Here is a 23,098-nt window from a genome sequence, read left to right as displayed (position 1 = left end):
ATGATCATCTCCACACTGACACGGCAAGCCACCCAGCCACCACGTCCTCCCTCCATTATCCATGTCTCTCTACACCACATCGTCCATTACTCTCCATCCAGCGGCTCCAGCCAGACACCACCAACACCACCTAACCCACGCAGAGGTCGTGAAAGCCCCTCTCTAAGATACCGTGTACCATCCTCCCTACACCCGACCTGCAGCCGCACAGTGGTCAACCCTCGACTCCTGGATTCGTCTCCTCCCCCAACAACATCCATCTCTGACTGGACAGTCGCCCGCCTCCAGCGTGCCCTCAAGGAAAGGAAAATCTCATTCCACTGGACTAACAGAAAAGCCCAGCTTTTCCAGCTCCTCACAGCCTCCACTTCCACCACCACTTTGGACAGCCACTCACTTCCGGGTTCCCTCCCTAGCGCCACCCACTCACGGCCCTCCAATGATGTCACCATGCAACCCACCTCAACGAGGCAGCAACCTCCTCCAGCCCTCACAGAGGGCCAGGTTGTATCTTTCCCTGTGCCTGCTCCCTATGTGTCTAACCTTTTTGCTCTTTTCTCTCATCCCTGTGTCCACACGTCTCTTGCACATACATTCCTCCATCCCACCATCCTTTCCTCTTCTCTTCCCTCTTCCTTTCTTCCAGCTAATGTCACTTCCGTGGCTACCCACAGTTCCTCTCTACCAGCAGTGATGCCGGTAACGCATTACTTAGTAACGCCGGTAACGCGACGGTAACGTGTTACTTAGTCATGAAGTTATTATGAGCGTTACTAAGTAACGCGTTACTCTAATCTGACCACTTTTTTCAGTAACGAGTAATCTAACACGTTAATATTTCCAAACCAGTAATCAGATTAAAGTTACTTATTCAAGTCACCGTGCGTTACTATTATTTTTGTCATTTTCCTTAGTAAAAATATATATTTTTGCTTTCTTCTTGTGTGTTGAGGAGTGATGTCACGTATTCAGCATGAGGACAACTCACGTGTAACACCACGCAGCAACACAAACACATCAACAATGGAGGGAGCTGAGAGATGTGCGTTATCGAGCTGGAAATACAGTCATTATTTTGAGTTCGTGTCAGCTAAAGATGAGAATATTAGGGTTCGTTGTACACTCTGTGCTGGCGACAAAGTACTATCAAGCTTCAAAAACACGACGTCAAATTTGAAGAAACATTTGGAGTCGCAGCACAGCACAGTTAAGTTTACAGAGCAAGTCCCACCAGGTGGTGTTAAGCAGAGAGCTGCAAGCAAAGCCACGGCCTCGACTTCTGCAGGAGGTCCCCCACGTCCCAAACAACAAAAGCTGGACACGTTTCATGTCACAAAAACCACATCGATTGACTCTCGCTCTTGCTTCTCAATCCAGAAATTAAAATCCTTGGCAGCAGACTCGGATCTTCACCCAACACCATACCCTCTGTTTTCAGCCACCATCACATTTAAACCCTTAGCTCCTGGTTGTCGCATCTCAGCAAGCAATCTTGAACAGTCTGTCTCCTAAAACCCTTTTATCATACTATTCCGGATGGTGCAGTTTCTGTCATGATCTGGACATTTGATGTGGGGTTTTGCTGCTGTTTTTGTGCTTGTGTATTTTCAGAGATGCGCTGCAAATGCTGGGCATGGTTTTCTCTGATGGCTGGGGTGGCTCTCTCACACTCACCTGCAGCGTATTTGTCAATCAGCGCCTGCTCAAATACTCTAGTCTTTGCTCTACTCACTGCCAGATTATTTCATCCTTGTGATGTAGTGCATGGCCTCACAGCTAAATGCATTACCTAGTGTTGTTAAGCTTTTTGTCTTCTTGTGTGCAACTCAATTAACTTAGTTTCTCTTCAGCTTGTCCAGTGATCACTACCTTAGGTCCAGCTCCGCTTGCCACCCTGCCCCCCAGCCTCCAGCACCTCTGCCACCAGCCTTCATTCCTTTGTGGAGGCACAGGCACCTGCCTGTACTTGGAATGAATTCCCTTAAAACTTCTCCAGTCTTGGTGTTTGGTTTTGGGTCCTGCAAAAAATATATTTTATGTACCATAAGAGTTTCAAATCACTCCATACCTCACACAATCTCCATTAATCAGTTTCATCACATATGTCCATTCGGTCTTCAAACTCAGAACATCCACCAATCCAAGTGTACCAAGTGTAACCCATCCCATTTCCCTTTGGCCCCTATGAACCCATTCTATCATACATACACCAGAGAGCCATGCTTTCCCGCAAGACCCACTCTTCATCACCAAATCAGGCAGAGTCGCCATACGTGTCTCTCCAGACACAGAATACTGGACTACATCATCAAAGTTCTCCGCAGCTGAAACCACTGCCACCTCAGCGATATCCAACGAGCCCATTTCCAACTAGCCAAGTAAACCTTTTTGGGGGATCACTGAAGTCACACCAATCGAGATGCGTGCTCATTGAGATGTGCCCCCACCCAAGTCTCGAGTCTCAACCTCCTTGGTTCCTAGACGGTTCAGCCACTCCACAACCTTATTCGACCAGCTCCTCCTTCATCCACCGACCTCGACCCCCTCCCTATCTTTCTCAAATCTTCCATCAATTCAAATAAAACTACCTTTGTGCTAAACAATGGTGTGGTCTTTGTTGACCAAGGCACTGGCCTAGATCTGGAGTTGGTCTCTGTATGCTGTAGGTAAGTTGCTCACTGCTCGTCTGGGATGGAGTAAATGCAGAGAACCAGTTCACTACATTGTACATTGTATGATTGTATATGATTAAAAAAAAAAAAAGATTCAACACAGAGACTGGAAAAATCCAGTGGTCAGAAAATCCAACTGCGGCAAAAGACACTCATCTGTTACTACCCATCGTACATCCTGCAATGGAACAAGGGACTTCCAGTCTCCATTTATCCAACAATGAGCGAAGTGGTGCACACATTTTAAGACTGTGCTCTAAGTGCCCTGCATGGTAACTCACTGGCATCTTTGTGTGAGTGGGTTTGTGTTAATAGATGAATGAGAAGCAAGGTAAAGCACAGTGACTCAGTGTTTAAAACTGTCGCCTCCTTGGACATGGATCTGGCTTCCCCCACCATCACAAATGCATTTCTTCCATCATTTATCCTGCCAGTGCCCTTGGTCACATCACTAGCCAAAATATTATATGTGATAGGACCATGGGTGTAGGATTGGGTAGGGACACTGGGGACATGTCCCCGCCAATATCCAGTGAGTAATAAATTGTCCCCGGCAATAATTTGGTATACAAACAGTTTACAGATCTTGTTCTCTACTCCCTAAACCAATATCACTAATAGGATTGGCGTTGCATTTTCCTGCTGACATATGATAGGCTCTCTCATGAATGTGGGCTGGCTGTAGTAGCTAGCTACATCCTGGTTGAATTAATTTGTGGCAAAGCTGTTCTGTGTACCCGGGGATAAATAGCGTCAGAAGAATGCCTCATATTGTCTAGTAAGTCACAGTAGCTTACATTTGTGATGTGCTCTATCAAAATCAGTCGGATGTTGCAATGGCACATTTCTAGAGAAACATGGATTTATTTCATTTTGGTCATTTGGGGGTTCAAGTCTTGGCTTTCAGAATTTGAAACTCTTATCACCAGATTCGGACAATAGATACATTTCTGAAGCTTGTAAAGGCATGATGACAAAACGTAGCAGAGAACGATTATCAACCCTACTCAGAACTTCCCCTCCCTTGCTCTCTGGCTACCTGAAATTATGAATGAAAAGCTTAGCATTATATTGACAAGGCAGATGGGCATAGGCATGTGTTTGGCTCCTTCAAATAGGAGTAAGGCAGTGGACACTGAGCTGTTTGTTTAGGGTGTGAAAAGTATTTTGTAATTTTTTTTATGTTTAAGCCCAGATGTAAATACAAATGTACAGATCATTGGCAACTGTACCTGCCTTAAAATGTGTCCTTCAAGGTTCCATACTTCAATTCCACTGACAACATTTGAGTGAAGAATTGATTGTTTTGGGATTACAGTGCTTGTTATTGTTGGCAATTGCACTATGAAGTCTCTGTTAAACTGCCTTCTTATGGTCATTGCCCTTTAACAAAAAAAAAAAAAAAAAAAAAACCTTCAGTGGTGTTGACCTTTGAGCTCTGCTGTTCGCTTATGGCCTTGTAGACTCATTTGTTCTGAGCTTTGTTAATTTAGGCTTGTGACTGTGGTAATGTAACTTGTGTTATTGCTCTCCTCTCTCTTTCTGCCCTTCTGGTGCCAGTAGACACCTGGAAACCTCCTGGCAGGGCGTGCTCTGTAAACGCTTTGCATTCCAATATCTGTGATGTCCTCTGTCACCGCCGATATCAAAACCAAACCTACGCCCTTGGATGACACAAGTGCTGTCTTTTCCTGGTTTAAAAGGCTGCATTACAGTAAAGTGATCTAATTTTCTGAACTGAGTGACTGTTCTACTTGTTCTTAAAAATACTTGCCTTTTCCCACAGCTATTATATCCACATTACTCAGGATTATTTATCAAAAATCTCATTGTGTTAATTTTTTGTCAAGTAACAATATTCATGCCTACAATAATGTTGCAATATTGATATTAAAAACGTTAAAAAGTCATGAAGTTATTATGACATTAAAAAATATTATATTATATATTATATCTGGTTCAACTGTAACAAAACTTGTTTTCAAGGGGTGTAGAAAATGAAATGAGGGGGTTTTACACTGAATGTATTTCAATTTCAGTAAATATGCTATTGCTCTGCTCTACAGGCTCATTCTTCAGTTTGTATAAATCACAATATTGCATCTTGCAAAGTGATATCTAGATATAAAACATCATTCATTTAGAGTAAGAGTCCAATAAGTTATTGGATCTCTGTTTTTACACAGTTCAATTATTATATTGCGCTTTCGGTTTAATTCCTCATCCCCTTTTTTTAGCCCAACAGTCCTGAAAGCAGTTGTCACTCTTGGCCTGTTTAGTTTTATGCGTTAAGATCGGCAAAAAACACACATACACTATTTTTAAGTGCACAAACGTAAAAAAGAAATAAGAAATGACAAATGAGTTATATATGTGAGACCAAACCAAAATAATTGTCATTTGATATTATTCAAAATGATGCAACAGTTAACAGTAAATAACTCATCATGAATCAGTTCCCATATCTGTATGCAATTCTATCACACACACACACACACACACATTGAATTTTAAGCCAAAGCACTCACAGTGATTGGGTGATATGTGTTGGTAAATAATTATCATAAAAATAACATAAAACATATAACTGAAACCGGTTAATAACAGAGACCTTGATTGAAGTGTGCAGCCCTCTGCTAGCAAGTCTACAGTAGTTATGTATTAAAGAAATGTGGGAGCGGTCAGTAACTTTGCCGGTGAGATTACACGTGATATTGTGCAACGCAAAATCTTCCTTTTCTTCTGCCTTCCATCCGACACTTCACCCACTGACTCAACACGTTAAACTCTATTTGAGTTCTCTGAGCAACGATTCACCATGAGACTCCACAGGTAGGCTATTTGTGTATTTTTTGAGTCAATATACAGTATATATATATTTGATCTGAGTCTCTCCTAGCCATAGTTTGAATAATTATGTTAGGTCAGATCAACAATGCAGGAGGCTTCATACTGGCTTCATACTGATCATTTCTTTCTTGTCTTTCGTTGACAACATTTTTAAATAGTTTCCTCTGACATTGTCTGCAGTGTTTTATTTTAGCTTCAGCCTGGACACACATCTTAGTCCTCCACCGCATTTATTTAACTACTACAGTATAGTTTTAGTTGCTTTGAAGATTCATATTCAGATTTTAAACACACAACATACTATAATCAGCTCCAACAATATGATACGCCACCTTAAAATGGCAACAATGGCATACTTCCCACTAACAGATTGATGACACTAATGTTTATGAAATGGCTTTATTGTGGCTTTATAGATGACAAAATAACCAGGAACAGAGACAACATTTTAGTTCCCAGTTTACAAAAATTAACTGGCTGCAAACCTAACACCAGCCTGTCAGAATCAGTGTTGGCAATGAATGTTAAATGTGACAATTTCAAAAGAAAGTAAAACATGGTAAAATGGGTTGTTACGTATAGGCTGCCATTACTGAACATGGGCAGCTGCCAAGGTAAAGTCTGTGTGCGGGGAACACTAGATTCAATGCTTTTTAAACTATTTTATCATTGGGTTGAACACGTTGTGTTAAAGTGACAGAAATCAGTAGTCAGACGAGGGTCATGTGACACATTTATTTTGTGTCAGGTGAGCTTATATTATATCCCAAACTGGGAAGTTTTGTGTGCAAGCTGTTCTCCAGTAAACATTTAAGTTTACTGAGGAAATTGAGGCTTACAATGTACAATTTTTGAAGACTTTTACTAATGGTTGAGTTTTGTTTTTTTTGCACCATGTTACTGATATTTTTTTCCAACTCTTCCAATCTCTTCAACATATTTGTTCTAATAAACCCTGAGGTGGTGTCGCTAGATAACTGGCTTGTGAATACATGTGCAGGTTGATAGTTACCTCTAATGGTCCAGTGGCAGTGTGGTTCAAAGATGGATTGAGGTTTGAGCTGTAATGGCCAAAAAAAGTGATGGATTCCTTAAAAGACAATGTAAGGTAAGAATAGATTTTTTTTTCATAATAATTGACAGCAGTCGTACATATTTTCAGTCTTTATTAAGAAATAAGAAAGTTCATAATGAATGAAAAAGATATAAAGACATTAATTGAGGTAGTTCTTTCAAATAAAACAGCGTTTGAAAAAAAAATATTACTGATGAATAAAGGTTGTGTTTGATCAGTTGTTAACCAAAATCAAATAGTGATTGGTTTGGCACAAGAAAAGTTGATTACTATCTATAATTACCTTGCTTGTGGATAAGTTGGGTTGACTGTATGGGCATATTAGTGTGTTGTGTCAACTGGAAGCATATTTCCAAAGTTGTAAAACTTTTCCTTTACATGCCACTAAAGCTTAATAGGCTGCTTTAGATTTTTCCATTTTTTCAGTTAATCTGTGTTAATGACATATGATGTGAGTTACGTTACTTACGTTTCAGTGTGAAGACACCAGTATATTTTTGTAAACTTAAAAGCTTTGATGTAAGGAAGTAAAGATAGGCTACTAAACATTTCCTAAAATTGCATAATGAATTTCAGAGTGAGGTCACCAAGCCCAATGCCTGGTGGATGTTTGAGTGTGAAGTCTGCACAGTCCTTTGAACCCGGCATAGACTTCAAAAACCAACGGTAAGAAACCATAAATTCACAGTTTCACTTAGAAATGACTCATTTCATGTATTCATGTAGGCTGCTTTTGTGCAAGTAAAATCTTTGATGCAAGACGTTTCCTTGCTCTTGGTTTAAAGGAATAGTTTCACATTTTGGGAAATACTCTGATTCACTTTCTTGTAGAAAGTTAGATAACAAGATTGATACCACTCTCATGTCTGTGTGTTAGATATGAAGCTAGCACCAACAACCAGTCAGCTTAACACAATGACTGTAAACAGGTGGAAAAAGCTAGCCTGGCTCTGTCTGAAGGAAACAAAAAGTCCTGCCAGTACCTCTACTACTCATGCATCAACAGGTTGTATCTCACTTGTTTAATTCATTAAAGATCAAAGTTGTACAGACGACACCACCAGGCTAGTTGTAGTTAAAGTATATTGACGACGTACGTCACTTACGTCACTTACGTTACAAGACTGAAACAATTATTTTAACCCAAAGTATGATTTTATCCTAAACCTAATCAAGTTGTTTTGGTGCCTAAATCTATAGCTTTCAAAGTTCAAAAGTCATAATATGTCACATTATGTGAATTGTTTGTCAGCTAGCTTCATTTTGAAAGTCAAACTGGACATATTATTGCTAACTTGACCGTGGAGCCCTTCATTTGTAAAAATAACGCTAGAGGAGTAAGTAGAGAGTCATAGTTTGAAGCTGAAGGCCACTGACAAAGCTGCTGTATTTGATGAGTTGGGTGAAAGAACATGTTGTGCTTTCACATCTGTTTAAAGAAAGCATTTTATTTTTTCACTGTGAAGACACCAGTGTATATTTGTGCAATTAAAAGCTCTGATGTAAGGAAATAAAGATAGGCTACTAAACATTTCCTAAAATTGCATAATGAATTTCAGAGTGAGGTCACCAAGCCCAATGCCCGGTGGATGTTTGAGTGTGAAGTCTGCACAGTCCTTTGAACCCGGCATAGACTTCAAAAACCAACGGTAAGAAACCATAAATTCACAGTTTCACTTATACATGACTCATTTCATGTATTCATGTAGGCTGCTGTTGTTCAGGTAAAATCTTTGATGCAAGACGTTTCCCTGCTCTTGGTTTAAATGAATAGTTTCACATTTTGGGAAATACTTGTAGAGAGTTAGATAATGCTTGCCAGTTTTGTTGTGGTCCTGCCAAAAAACAACACCATTGAAACTCTTAAAATGTTGAGTAGGACTCTTTCTATAGCCATATGAGCCATATGAGGAACCACCACTGTCCCTGACAACAAAATGTAAGACCATAAAGTCAAAATTGCTGTTTACCATCTTGCTCCATATATCACCTATACACCAGTATCAGGCCCAACAAAAACAAAAAGACATTTTGGAGGTATTTTTAATGGTATTTTAGAGTTGGTAACTTCCTGGAAACACATTCAAAACTCACCCTGTACTTGGGGGCGTATGTAACAGTATTCGTCCAATAAACGCTTCCTTTTATGACACTGCCATGGATGTATAAAAAGAAGAACATCGCCAGAGGAGACTGTGTTTGTGACTGGACCTGATGGATTACTGTATAAAAGCATACCTTTATAACTTGTACTAAAACCTACCTACATAACTTGTTATGTTTTATGTAGAAAATATTTGCTGGTTTGCCCTCTGCTGCCCTCGGACTACTATAGCAATAGCATGAGAGTTGCCAGGAGTAAAACCTGGCAAGAAAACCACCCCAGTACTGTATGCTCTTTGTCAAATTGGCCACTGTCTTCTTATAAGGAGAAGCAAATAGAGTGGTGTAGTGATGAAGTATTTTTGAAGGCTAACCCGAAAGTTAGCATCACCGTGGTTCCCTCGTCAAAAAGGCTTATGGGATTTTTCCATTGGATTTTGGAATAGCACGGAAAATAAGCTCTGTGACAAACACAAGTTTATGATACTTACATGTTTTGTTCATCAAGATAATCTTCACAGATAAACACCACTTTTGTGATTCTTTTCAAAGCATAAATTAAATCTCTAATCTCTATCTCAAGTGTTTGATATGATTTAAACGTGTCTTACTACACAGTCACTATACGTGTTTTCTGTCAAATTCATCAACTTAATTGTAAAGTTAGAGTTACAATAATTTGCAACTGAAGTCTGCTTGTAAAGACCAACTAGTGAATAGATGACTCTTCGTGTTCGGCATGATGGTGTTTAATGTCTGTGACTGTGATTCTGTAGTCTCATTTAGCCCCTTGTTAGCAACCACAGTTAAATTGTGGGACATTAATGATGCATATTATGTCGTAGAACAACACGTGTAAATATCTTAAGCCTGTGGTAACCACTTCTTTCAGGCATATAACCAAAAACCTATTCAAAACCTCATAGACTTTGAGATAAGTGAACCAGTTGTGAATAAATGCTAACTGATTTCTGAATACACACTGCATTTTTGCATACAAGGATTGAAAATCTTGTCATATATTTTAAGCAGAGGACATCAGTGTCAGTCTGGTTTATAGACAGACAAGTGGTCGAAGGACTACAGTAACCTCAAATATATTTTGGTCTGTTGTCAAGACATCTGATTCTTGGAAACTTGGTGATGGAATACTTTATAATTCCTGCATCTTTGGTTTTAATATTACTGATTTTTTTTCTTATCCCCTCTTTTCAGAAAAAAAGCATATGGGGTGCCTCAAGCCTGGGGTGGACATGTGTCTCATTCTGTGATTCCACAATGGTATTTTTCCTGCATGTAAATTTGTCTGACTCCATGTTGAACATCTGTCTGATTAACAAGAATATCTGAAAACTGAGAAACATGTATGTATATTGTGTAATGTGTGTAATGATTTTCAGGTTCAAGCCACACGGTCCTGCGCCAGTTGTGTGTCCAGTACTAACAACTGCTCACAGAGCCCATGATGACTCTGACCACAGCAGGTAAAAATCACTGCTCATATTACTTCTTATTTAGGTACTGTTATTAAAAGAGCAGAAGGTTAATGGGTAAAAAATCCCACACTGTTTTTTTCTTTGATGCATTTTTTAAAGAAAAAATTCAAGTAAATGTAGATGTTGCAGGCCTCTAATAATTAGCCTTTGAATTCTGCCCACAGTCTTTCACAATGCTATGCGGATGTATTGCTAAAGCTGTTAGCTAGTTAATCACACAAGAATGGCAGAGAAAGTGGTGCCAAAATTTCTCAGTACTGCTCCTGAACCCAATAAAAGAGCTGCTCCTAGCGGCTACAAAATCCTTTCGCAGCTAACGTTAGCACAAAACACACAGCCCCTGAGCTAAAGCACAGAGAAACAGTGGCAGCAACAGTCTCCTTTAGCGGCTAACATTAGCATTAAGTACACACCAACAGCAGTAAGGAGTGAATATTTGTCATTTGTATATTAAATATAGCCTACATGTACATTTTCCTGTATAACTTTTCAGAATGAAGCTCGAACCCTCTCCGTCTTCTGCATGTGAGACAGTTGTGCCAAGTGATTTAGAGGATACCATAGACAATTACAACCAAGGCGAAACGTAAGAAATCAGACTATATGTCATCTTGATATAAACAGTAGACCAACTGCTTCTTCTACACAGTACCAAACAATATTTAATTAAAGCTTCGGAATAGATTAATGACTCAGATACCAACTATAAAGCGATATAAAAGGCTGATTCATCCTCACTTCTTGATTCCACCTGGATGTTGCAACAGTCATTGTAATCTTCACCTTGTAATTCTTTACTGTCACATTCTGAATATGAAGGACATAAAGAAACTCATGACTTTGAGGGCAAAAGTGAACAGTGCAAAGTCCAGTTTGAGTCCCAGATTGCAGTGTCTTTTAGCGTCTAATTACAGATTCTTGAGATGGTTGAAATGTATATGTCTTTTTTCCTATTTTGCCTTTCAGTCTCATTCAGTTCTATCCAGAGACAGCATTCACATCCAACACATCTGATAGTTCATCGACTAAGACTGGATCAAGGGATTCTCAATATGAAGAGGAAATATCTGGTGATACGTGAGACAATTTTTTATTTCAATACCTTAGTAGTGCACTTCCATAACGACTGATCAGAATGCAAAGTGCAGCCAGGGCTGAGTCATCCTGACTCACAGCTGCGGTCAATTGAGCTGTCGCTCACGAAAATCCAAGTGGCAGCTGATTTGACTGTTTTTGCAAATGACGGCTCACTTGACTGCAGCAAGTAAAAGCTTGTGTTTTACTCAAGCATATCACAGGTGAACATGACCTGTGTAGACGCATGGTGTCACACAGCTCATTTAGCGAAAGCAGCCTGTTCATGAGCCATTATACAGTTTATGTAGACCTTAGATTTATTATTAAAATAGATACCGATGAGAGATTTTCTTGCCTGGTGCATACACCAAAAAAAAAGTTTCCAGCTTTGGGGTTTACTTCCTGCTTATGTGGCCCACTGAACAAGCAAAGTAGTGTTTCTCATGCTGGCCCTGCCTATAAGTTCCCACTCAGTCCGTAACAATGTGATGATGTCACATATTTTTGCAAGGATATTTTTGTTGTTGCCTTAAAGGAACTTGGGGCAGGATCAAGAAATAAGACTCAATAGTGACACGACGGCCATTGCGGCCGTTAGGGTAACTGCAGCCATCAGACAAGCCGGTGCGGGAGCGCGCATGAACTCTTCACAGCAGTGCAGCTGATGCCTTATCCCCTACACATATGAAGCAGCCGGGAAGCCGACTCGCTGTGTGTAGCGACACACAAGCGTGGCGATTTACCATTACGGTAGATGCAGTCTGACAGGCACAGGCGAAAGCAAAGACGGCATATTGGGGGACAGAAATATCATCTCTGATACGGGATTGCTGTGTGTAAGCGGCTAATGTTGCTACACAGACACAAACAAACCATTAGCCTGTGGCTACAGCCAGCTGCTAACATCACCTCCCGGATAACAGGTTGGGCTTTTGGTCCCATATATAAAGGGACATTTTTCTAACTATTCGGTTTCAGACTAAAGGACCGTGGAAAATGCGCAGTCTGTAACTATTCAGTGTTACACAGCGGTGGACTAAGTTACATGTTTGCAGCTACCGCTACTTTGCACGTTAGGTCACTCTGAGTCCTCAGTGATCTCATATGATTTTCAAATCAAGCTCTAAACATGACCTGTAATGTTTTCTTACCTGGTTACTAGGAAATGAGCCATGTCAGCATCTGTTTTCAGTCCCAAATAAAGTTGAAGCTGCCTCCATCAGCCGAACGCGTATCCGATGTTTATTCGGGTGCCAGCCCGGCTTTGGTCGTAATTTCGTTTGGACTCACGACATGCCGCTGATAAAACCTTTGTTTTCTTCTTAGTATGACTTTTTAGTGGACTTTGTGTGATGGTGGGTCGTTTGCTGACCGTAGCAGAATCCATTACTACCCAAACACTAGTTTGGGTCCACCGCACTTGTCTTCTTCCCGTATCCAAGTCGAAAGCCGTCAAGGATACACATTCAGTGTCATCTTACATCACGTCCGCATGACTGCGCAGGAAATTCGGGCCCGAATTGCAGTACATTATGCAGCACACAGCCTGTTCAAGGCAATGGAGAGATACGTGGGTGGGCTCATTCTTTTTGGTTTTGAACGCTTCATCACACATTAGCATTAAAAAACTTAAAATGCATGTTTATTTTTTCACAAATCCTGCCCCAAGTTCCTTTAAAGGTGTAGTATGTAAGAATTTTAGTTAATTTTTTTCTTAAAAGATGAACTAACATCATCAACAGAGTGTGAAGAAACAATTGGCATTATGTCAAAGACATCTATGTATTGTATTGCAGAGATATCTACTGTAGTTAGCATGCTAAGCAGCTAGCCCCTGTGTCTCCCTTCTCATAAAACCCTCTGCGCTCCCAGTCCGAACCGCTAACTGCACTGCGAACTGAGGTAACAAGCCAACGGCAGCTACAGTTAGCAGAAATTAGTAGTTACTCAGGAGATATGCTGCCCCTTATTTGTTTTGGCAAATGAATTCAAGAGGTGGCCATTTATTGCATATTGCACCTTTAAAGCCTAAGCTGATCATCATCAGGGTTATTTTCTGAGTTTAGACAGAAGACATGATCAAAAAAGTCACATGTCCTGTTTTGGTTAGTATAATCACAGTCTTAATGCCTCATGCTGAACACTTACAAGTTTGATATGGCGTAGCACAAAATCGAGGCTTAGTTTTAACTAAATTCCGGATTATAGGGATATGAATAATACCCACTTTTCTCACAACATTACCAAAAATGTTTCAGTATAAGGCCTTCTTTACTTAAAAGTGCACTATGTAGTTTTAGAGAAGAAATTTTAATCAGAAGAGAAAGATGTTAATTGACGGATATACCTAAACAAGCTATCTTCGTTTTTGTGACTAAATTAACTGAGTAAACAAACTTATTTTCCTCTGAGAACAGCTTGTTTATTCACTTATGGAAAAGATAAAAAACTTATGATTTTGTATTATTACCTCATTAATATTGTAAATATTAAAATTCTGAGTTTGAATTTCTTCCAAACGACATAGTGCCCCTTTTATAGAAACTTAGCTAGTCCCCCCATCTTTAATGTTTAAGAGCCAGGCTCACACATAGCAAACATTTCTTGCACTGCTTTATGCAGTAAATAATAACTGCACTTTATTTATCTGTTTAAAAACAGAGAAGATGAGGAGGTGATATGTGACATCTGCTGTAATACTCCAGCTATGAAGACCTGCCTGACCTGTAACAGCTCCTTCTGTGGGAATGATGCGCGGGACCACTACACAAAGGAAGCTCTGTGGGGACACAAACTCATCGATGTGTGTCACGAAGTTGAGAGGAAGCGCTGTCTGCAACACAAAAAGCCTCTAGACTTGTTCTGCAGGACTGATCAGACTCCGATCTGCAGCAGATGTGCACAAAAAAATCACAGAGGTCACGACATCGTCTGGAAGAGTAAACATGCAAGTCAGGTGAAAATCTGAAAATGTGTAAATAATGTGAAAAATATCTTAATAGTGACACGCTGCATTTTACTAATTACTTCTATTCTGTTGCATGTGTGTGGTGGTGATGGATAATAGAGCTCTGGACTAACTGAGGCAGGTGAGTGAACACTTCAGAGGTAAAGGCACAGTCACACATACATTTGGAATTGACTCATATGGCACTTTAATTACAATTATCTGGGGGTACAAATAAGCACTCTGATTGGCTGGTAGTAAATGTAATACAGGAATTCTCCACTAGACAAAGCATAAGCTGTATCCGAAAAACAAATAGAGTTTCATATAAAGTGTTTTCAAAAGTGAAAAATGTGCTAAACTGGTGACTGATGAACTGCAGACCAGTAAGGACATCATGAAGTCCGTCTCCAATGATTTTATGACAGGATGTGGAGAGATAGACTTTCTTCGGAAGTTAAAATGCATTTGGCCTCACATGGCTGGGCAAAGGTAAAAACCATTATTTCTTTTATACGGACATATTTATCTGTATCAGTACGGTGTGCTGTTCAAAGTACCTATGTGTCTATTTGTGTGTCTTGATATTATTCACAACATGTGTCTACATCTCTAGTCTCAAGTTTGGATTTGCCACAACCATTATACCTGAAATGTCCTACTTCATAGACAGAACATGCACTAGAGGGAGAGCTCAGTGTGCAGCATTAGAAAGTGTTTTACACATGATCATGTTGGTCATTGGGTTTAAAGTGACTGTAAGAATGACACAAAAGATTTCTTGTGCTGTCTTATGTTTGACAGTGGTGCCCCCTCCTGGTGAGATCAAGTTCCTGTCAGTGAAGCCAAACTCTGTAACTCTAAGCTGGGAATGCCCAAAGGGACTGGAGGGGCCCGCAAGCTTCAGAGTTATGTGGGGCTCCTCTGTGAAAGTGGAAGGTTGCTTCATCATCAGAGGTTTTCACAAAATAGAAATAAACAACCTCCAACTTGGACAAAAGTATTTCTTCAGAGTGGCCACACAAGACAAGGATGGCAATTTAAGTGAATGTGTCGAGGCATCTGTTATGACAGGTAATAAAAGAGATGCTAACATACTTCATGTTTCTTTTACTGCATTGTGTTCATATTTCATTCACACACATTATTTCAAATACCTGCTCTCTTGCAGCAATGCCAGCCCCTCGACACTTGAAAAAAGGACATTCAGAGGCCACAGCTCTGTCTTTAAAATGGACAAAAGGAGAAAACATGGAGGGAATTCCACATCAGTTCCTCATAACCCTCACAAGTCCAGGGAAAGATTCGTTGGCAGCACACACAGAAGACTGCTACAAGACGTTTTCTGATTTAGAGCCAGACACAGAGTACATCATCTCTGTTTCTACAGTGCTGGGTGATGCATGCAGTGAGCCAGTCTCTACAACTATACACACAGGTGAGAGTTATATCGCATGCTTTTTAAAAAAATTCATAACACTGTCCATACTGTAAATACTGTACATTCATTGTAATTTGAATAATAATTCAGAAACTGAAATAATGGCAGAAACACAACCAGTAACTTTTCTTACAGTAATATATTTACATATAGTATTGTAAATATACCTGATTATATATGTAACTTTAATGATACATAACTACTATGTTTTTAAGAAAGGGTAGGTTTTATTGAGTATGATAAATGAACCCAGTAGAGAGGGGGAGAAAATATCAAATAATCCAGCAGTGATGGAATGTTACTGAGTACATTTAATCGAGTACTGTACAGTTTCAATGTACTTGAGTGTTTCCATTTTCTACTGCTAAATACCTCCACTAGAAGGAAAATATTGTACGTTTTACTACTATATATAAATTATTCCAGTAATCAGAAAAATGCTGAATAACAATAACAAACAAAAAGCATTGTTGTTAATTAATTAACAAACAGTGAAATTCTTTATAAACCATTTATTAAGCAATTGAAAAGTTTATAATAGGGCTGTCAATCGGTTCAAATATATAATCGCGATTAATAGTGTCAGGCCTGGACTAAAAGGAGGACTCAGATGCAGAGGAATATGCAGATCAAGCAGGTTTTATTTCTATGAATTGCTTCACGGCTCTTAAGAACGAGTGATAAACAAACCAGCTATAAACTCTAACTTCTCTGGGTAAATGACAGGGAGAACAAGCAAAAAGAAAAACAGAAAATCACTCCGAAGAGGAAACAAAAGAGGCTGACAAAACTGATCTACTCTGACGAGGATTCTTAGCTATGAAAATTTAAACAACAAAAGGAGGTTCAGAGATTACAAAAATTAGTCTGCTCTATTTCTAGGAAACAAAAAAATAAAAAACTATGAACAAAAAACCACTCCAACAGAGGGAAACAAAAGGCTATAAATCAAGACTAGCTTAATACTGCTTTGGAAAAAACTACAACACAAAATCACTCTTCTTAAGAGGAGGAAAGAAAAACAAGAATACCAACTTTGACTCTGATGAAGAACACTTGACGAGGACATGGAACATGGGAGCTGGAGACACACGAACGAACATGATACTCTGGCACAAGACAACAGGCAGACGCAGACTTTAAGCACAAGAGGATAATTGGGGACCAGGTGAAAACAATCAGGGATCAGGGGAGACGTCAGACCAGTGACACAAGAGGAAGGGCAAGTGACCTGAAACGAGAGGAGAGTTACTTTTCAAAATAAAACATGAAATTCACAAGACAAAAAACCCAAGACGAGACACCCCTCACCGCGGTGTGACAAATAGCATGATTGTGCATAATTGACTCGTGATTAATCACAAATTAATCGCACATTTTTTATCTGTTCTAAATGTACCTTAAATGGATATTTGTCAAGTTTATAATGCTTTTATCGGGTACTGCCTGATCAAAAAAATATGCAGAAAGCATACCACTGCAAACTCAAGCCCAACAAGCAACAACAGATGGGCATACTGACCTTAATGTAGCATTCCTTAGTGCTATATCGTAGGCAACTGGACTTCAGTTTCTTGAAGATGTTTCAACTCTCATCCAAGGGGCTTCTTCAGTTGTAACTAAATGGAGGGGAGTTGCAGGCTTTTAAATTCTGTGTGGGTGTGATAATGTAGTGTCCAACTTGTACTTATACTTGTAAAGATTAACTAAACAATGTTAATCAGCCTGCAAGCTGTAGCCACCCATTTAGCTATCACTGTTGAAAGTTTGTCACATGCAGAGTTGTCCAGGCGTCTCTGTTGCAAACTATGCAGCTTGGTCTGCCTTTGTCGAGGGAAAGGGAGGGCTCTCTACATCAGCTGTGTGCTCAGCCAGCAAGCGCTATTTAAGACTTGACGTACTGTGGTGTTATCAACAGTAAATGCAAATAACTCTTGTTGAGAGAACCATCTTGTAGGGCTTTGAAGCTCAACTTGCCATTCAAAAGAACCCTGCATCACCTCCTGATTTCCCAAACTACGGAGTGGGCTGAATAAAAATGTATTGGTGAATCCCTACTTTTGATGTTTTCAACAAGAAATTCTTATGGTAGTCAGTCCCAACAGAGTTTCTGGCTCAGGGCACCCTTGAACCAGCCCCTAGGCCTGTGCCTAGTAGGCCCATTCAGTAATCCCCTCATTTGTAGTCCCTCCATTCCTGGTAAATTGGTAAATTTCCATGTTTATCAAGTGTTCCATTCAAAATTTGACGTCTGCAAGCCCCAACTTGATGACTTAATCAGCAGAGCTGAGTATATGGGTTGCGCCAATGAAAAATTTGCCAAATCTTCTCTGCCAATGCCAAACAGCTCATTCTGCCATTGTTATTGACTCTTGTTTTGAGCTTCTGGTACCCCAGGTGCTGACAATCAGATGCCTGATTGGCACCTGATTGTCAGCACCTGTGAGCATGGGCCCTGCTATAGTGGTCAGTTGGTGCCTGCTGCAAGAATCGGCATGCTACGTTTGACTGATCTGGATAGGGCCCGTGCGATGGGGCAACTTCAAGCTGGTGTTCCGCAAAACCACTTGCAGCATTATTTGGGGTGAGCCCTAGTACCATCTCCAAACTGAAAGCCAAGTTCCATATAACGGGGAATGACAGAGACAGGCCGCGAAGTGGGTGTCCCAAGAAGACGACACCCCAAGAAGACCGTTTCCTCACCCTGTCAGAAACGTAGGCAGTCTTCTACAGATTTGCAGTCAAGGTTTGCAGGATGATATGGCCGACGGCTGTCTGCACACAGCCAATCTCCGGTCTCATAGGGCTGCCAGGAGGCCTACCATGACTGCCCTTCACCGTCAGGCCCGTTTGCACTGGTGTCGGCAACACGTGCACTGGAACCTGAACATGTGGAGGAACGTTATGTTCAGCAATGAGTCGAGATTCTGCCAATGGCAGTTGGATCGTAGGGTCAAAGTGTGGAGAACACACAGAGAACGCTTTGCTGATTGCTGCACCGATAGTGTAATATCTTTTGTTGGAGGCAGTGTGATGGTGTGGGGCGGCATGTCCCTCACTGGAAAAACAAGGCTTGTCATCATTGGAGGCAATCTCAATGCAGAGAGATATCGAGATGAGATTCTGCAACCAGTGGCAATCCCATATCTCCACAGTCTGGGACAACGCTCGTCCCCAGCTCATTTTTCATGGGTGCAACCCACATACTCAGCTCTGTTGCTCATCCCAGAAATGCATGTTCCTTACAAACGTAGCGCCATTTAAAAGGGAAATAAACAGGCTTTCCAACGGTATAAGATTTTTTGCCAAGAAGCATTGTTACAACAAAGAAATAATCTACCAAATACAAATGTCCTTACTTGTTGTGCTATGTTTAGATAAAAAGCTATTTGTTACATCCTGTACATTGATTTATTTCTTCGTGTTGATTTACAGAGCCATGTCTCAGGGAGGTGCTGTCAAAAATGGGACTTGAAGACAAGTATGAAGACAAGCTAACACTGAGCACCGTTCTGGAGATCAATCAAAATGAAACATCAGATAACAACCTTGACACTGCTGAGTCACTTCCTGAGACTTTTTTGAAGAAACTTAAAATGTTGAATGCAAATGCTAGAAGCGTCAGATGTGGTTCCCATGAAGTGATCACAGACAAAAGCAATGCCATTAATCCCCTTGACATGATTGTTGCGCTGCTTCTCTGTTCAGACAATTTCCTTCAGCAGTACATAGTTCTGAAAATGGCACTCTGCCAGTTTGCTGTCCCGCTCTTGCTGCCCAACTATGAAACAAGACAAATCACATTGATGCTGTGGTCCATGCGTGAAATTGTCAGAACCTTCAGTCCCTCAAACCTGGCATTCGGAAAGTTAAGCTGTGTAGAAAGAATTGTGCTCTGTGATATTCCTCTGGTGTCATTTGTCAGGCTGGGCAGGACGATCTTGTCCAAGTCTCAGATGCTGAACAAACTGCTCAGTAACTCTCAGCAGTGCCACGACCCGTTCTATCATCGTAAGATGGTGTGTGGTGATGTTCCCAGGAGGATTTCAGAAGGGCTCGTTGAAATCAGCTGGTACCTCCCGTGTGGGGACAGGAAAGTAGACAGATTCACTGAGCCACTGGCTGTCGCCAACCTCAGAGGAGACATTAGGGCCTTTGACAAGCAATTTTCATTCCTCTGTCGGACATCTGCAGCTGTTTACATCTTCTGTGATGAATCAGAAGCTGATTTCTTCAAGAATCTGAAAGGAAAGGATGTGAAAGCAAATGTCATTTTGATAAGCAGTGGACAGGGGAAGCCCTTTAAACTCCAAATGTTGACGTTGAAACCAAGTTTAAAGAAAACTAATGTGAGCCAAAAGAAAAAGACTGAAACGGAGCTGATCAAAGCCCTCCAGGAATCAGTCTCTAAGTTGCTAGAAAACTGTCCAAACAAAGTGTCGGTAGCAAATCTGGCTGACAGTGCTCAACACTGTGAAATCCTGGTTGATGAGGACACTGATGAATGCCAGGATGCAAGGAAGAATGTGGGTAAAATCACTGAACACATTGCTAATACCTCTGAGTTCAAAGACAACCATCTGGCTTCCCAGGGGCACATCTGGAAAGCGCTTTCATGGCTGGAAACTGAGTGCTGGAGACTGCGTAAAGCTGGCAACTGGGATACTGAAGAATACCGCAAGTCTTTGAAAACAAAAGAAAAGGTGCTTAGAAGGAAACAGCTGAGATTTGAGATGACACCTATTATGTTAAGCTTCCTTCGTGGTGTGGTCATCTCAGAAGTGCAACATTACTTTTTCCTCAAATGGCTGGAAATGGATCTGGACAGCCTGTCCTGGAACCAGCTGTCAGCTCTGCAGGATCGATACAAAGAGCTTAGCCAGAAATTTCCACAAGATACCGAAAAAATTGCAGAGATTGACAAGCAAATATCTGCTTGCTCTTTACACCTGGAGCACTTTTTTCGAGAGTGTGGGCAGCTGTATGAATGTGCGAGTCACCTGCCAGACTACAGCTCCCAGAAAAAAACCATGGAACAACTCCCTGCACTGTGCGCTCAGATGCTACTGGATGGTTTCCCTCTTGAGCTTGTTGATGGAGATGCAGCAAACATCCCGATTAAATGGATCACTGAGGTGCTTACTGAGCTACACTACATAATGCAGTCCAACAGTAAGCTCAAAGTCATTACTATCATTGGAGCTGAAAACTCAGGAAAATCAACTCTGCTAAACACCATGTTTGGCGTCAGGTTTGCCGTCAGCAAAGGAACATGCACCAGAGGGGCGTCCATCCAACTGATCAATGTCAACAAAGACATCAGAGAAGAGCTGGGGTGCGACTGCATCATGATAATTGACACTGAGGGACTGAAACCACATCAGATGGTTCAAGATGATCACAGTCACGAACGTGATAAGGAAGTAGCAAGCCTTGCTGTGGCACTAAGTGATGCCACAATCGTCAACGTTTCCAGGGACGACTCAAGTGAGCAAGACATCTTGAAGATGGTGCTTTATGCTTTCACAAGGGTAAAGGATGTGAGATCGAAGCCACTCTGCCATTTTGTTCATATTGACATGTATGAGAAGCCTGCTGCAAAGAGGAGAAATAGTAAAGATTGGTGGGAAAGGCTCAATGTGATCATTCGGAAGGACATTAGGATGAAGAAGGCAAAAATCAACAGGATCTCAGATGTGGTGGAGTTTGATGGAGACACTTGCAGCTGGCACTTTCCTTCGGTTTGGCACGGGACTCCACCGATGGCTCCTTTCAGTGTTGACTATAGTGAGACTGCTCACGCTTTGAAAAAGCGTCTTTTAGGTGACCTCAAAAAGTGCCAGGCAAGGGGTGATCTGATGCACTTTATCGAGAGGGTGGAAAAGTTCTGGAAGGCTCTATGAGAAGTGAAGCTTTATCAGTGCCAGTAGCAGAAAGTGGTGTGAACACAGGAAAGGGGAAGCAGAATAATTTTGTAGAAGCCGATTTCAGTTTCAACTTCTTCATCTTTCGCTGTTTCCCTGTGGTATTACTGTTGGCGCCGCTGTCACAAAGACAGCTTTAGCAACATGGCTACAGCTAGCAGCCTGGCTACTGTCCAAAGAAAAATAATTAATACGTAGGCAGGTTTTGTTGCTCACTGATCTAGTAGAAAGAATGCAGGTTTTGAACTGTTTCAAGATCCGGCAGTATCAGCAGGGAAACAGACTTTGTCACAACACCAGAGCTGTCCGTAGAGTGAATGCCTATCTATTCACTTTACTTTACCTTTACCTCTGTCACTCCATTTTTGTCTTCTTTGCCTCCTCCATCAGCAGGGTTTCTTTTTTCCACAGTTATTCTAGATCTTCCACTGTAACCTGGGGATAGCGACCAGGGAAAACAATGCCTCTTTCTGTTTTGGTTGCGCATTGGCAGACATGCTTTCTTTGTGCTGTATTTTGACCTTCGTTTTACCGGGGATGACCAAATAGCAAAGTAAAAGTGAGGCTTATAAGGAACCAATCTATTGTCCAGCCATTAAGTATGTACTTCAGAATGATAAATTAAAGCAAGAAAGTTGTCTATAGCCAGTTTAAAAAGGGGTCAGTAAAAACAAATATATTGTCACTCATTCACTTTTTTTTAATTTACAATGCATTTTTTTTAAAAAGATCTGACATGTTGAACACTGTACAAATAAAGCATTAAACTCTATGATTGCATAAAATAAACATGTACTTTGAGATTGTCAAGTTCCTTCTGAATAGGGAAACAGAGGTATGGACATACACTTAACCAAAAATCATGTTAGTGTTATCAAATCTTTATCAAAAAGATGTTTGTATCTGCAATAATTGTGTTTGTTTTGATTAATTTACATCAAAAGTGCACATCTGAAGATAATGCTAAGTAATTGATATGTGTATGAATTTATCTGGTAGTTTGTACAAAAAATATGTATATATAATCTCATTTACTTACTCTCTCATTAGGAAAGGACGCTTTTGCTGTCTACTCTACAATAATATCACACAGTCACAGTCAACAGTTTAGATGTGGCATTGTCAAAATCATGACAATAAATCCTAATATTTATATTCATACACCTCTCTTCAAATCAGGTCAGGTAACATACTAAACTGCACATTTAAAGTTCACCCAAATTTGGAGAAAAAAAACCCTCAGAAATCTCAGAGACAGGGCAACTGAACACCTAAACTAGAGTTACAGCTATCCCTAACTCCTAACAGTATATATTTATATTTATATTCAAATTTAAATTTACTTCTAAAGAGACTGCCCACCAACCCTTTACAATCTCTTTTTACATGATAAAAATACATATTACATTCATACAACAGTAACACATTTAAGGATTCTCTTATATTTGAGACATGATGGAAGTAACTGAAAATAAAATACAGACACCAAGAAGTCTTTGTACATCGAAAAGAA

At 40.5% G+C, this 23,098-nt stretch overlaps 1 protein-coding gene across 1 annotated transcript; it reads left to right on the top strand.

Annotated features, from left to right (window-relative positions):
• Positions 1 to 21,564, top strand: LOC141000904 (up-regulator of cell proliferation-like). Its single transcript, XM_073471827.1, has 6 exons — positions 1 to 504; positions 675 to 699; positions 15,025 to 15,294; positions 15,392 to 15,658; positions 18,059 to 18,127; positions 19,097 to 21,564. The coding sequence occupies exons 1-6, from the start codon at positions 1 to 3 to the stop codon at positions 21,562 to 21,564; spliced, it is 3,603 nt and encodes a 1,200-aa protein (XP_073327928.1).
• The last annotated feature ends 1,534 nt before the right edge of the window (positions 21,565 to 23,098 follow it).

The sequence above is a fragment of the Pagrus major genome, chromosome 1 (genome assembly GCF_040436345.1).
Source record: "Pagrus major chromosome 1, Pma_NU_1.0".
NCBI classification, from domain to species: domain Eukaryota; kingdom Metazoa; phylum Chordata; class Actinopteri; order Spariformes; family Sparidae; genus Pagrus; species Pagrus major.
Note: the sequence above shows the minus strand (reverse complement) of the source record. Positions and strands in the feature narration are given on the sequence as shown.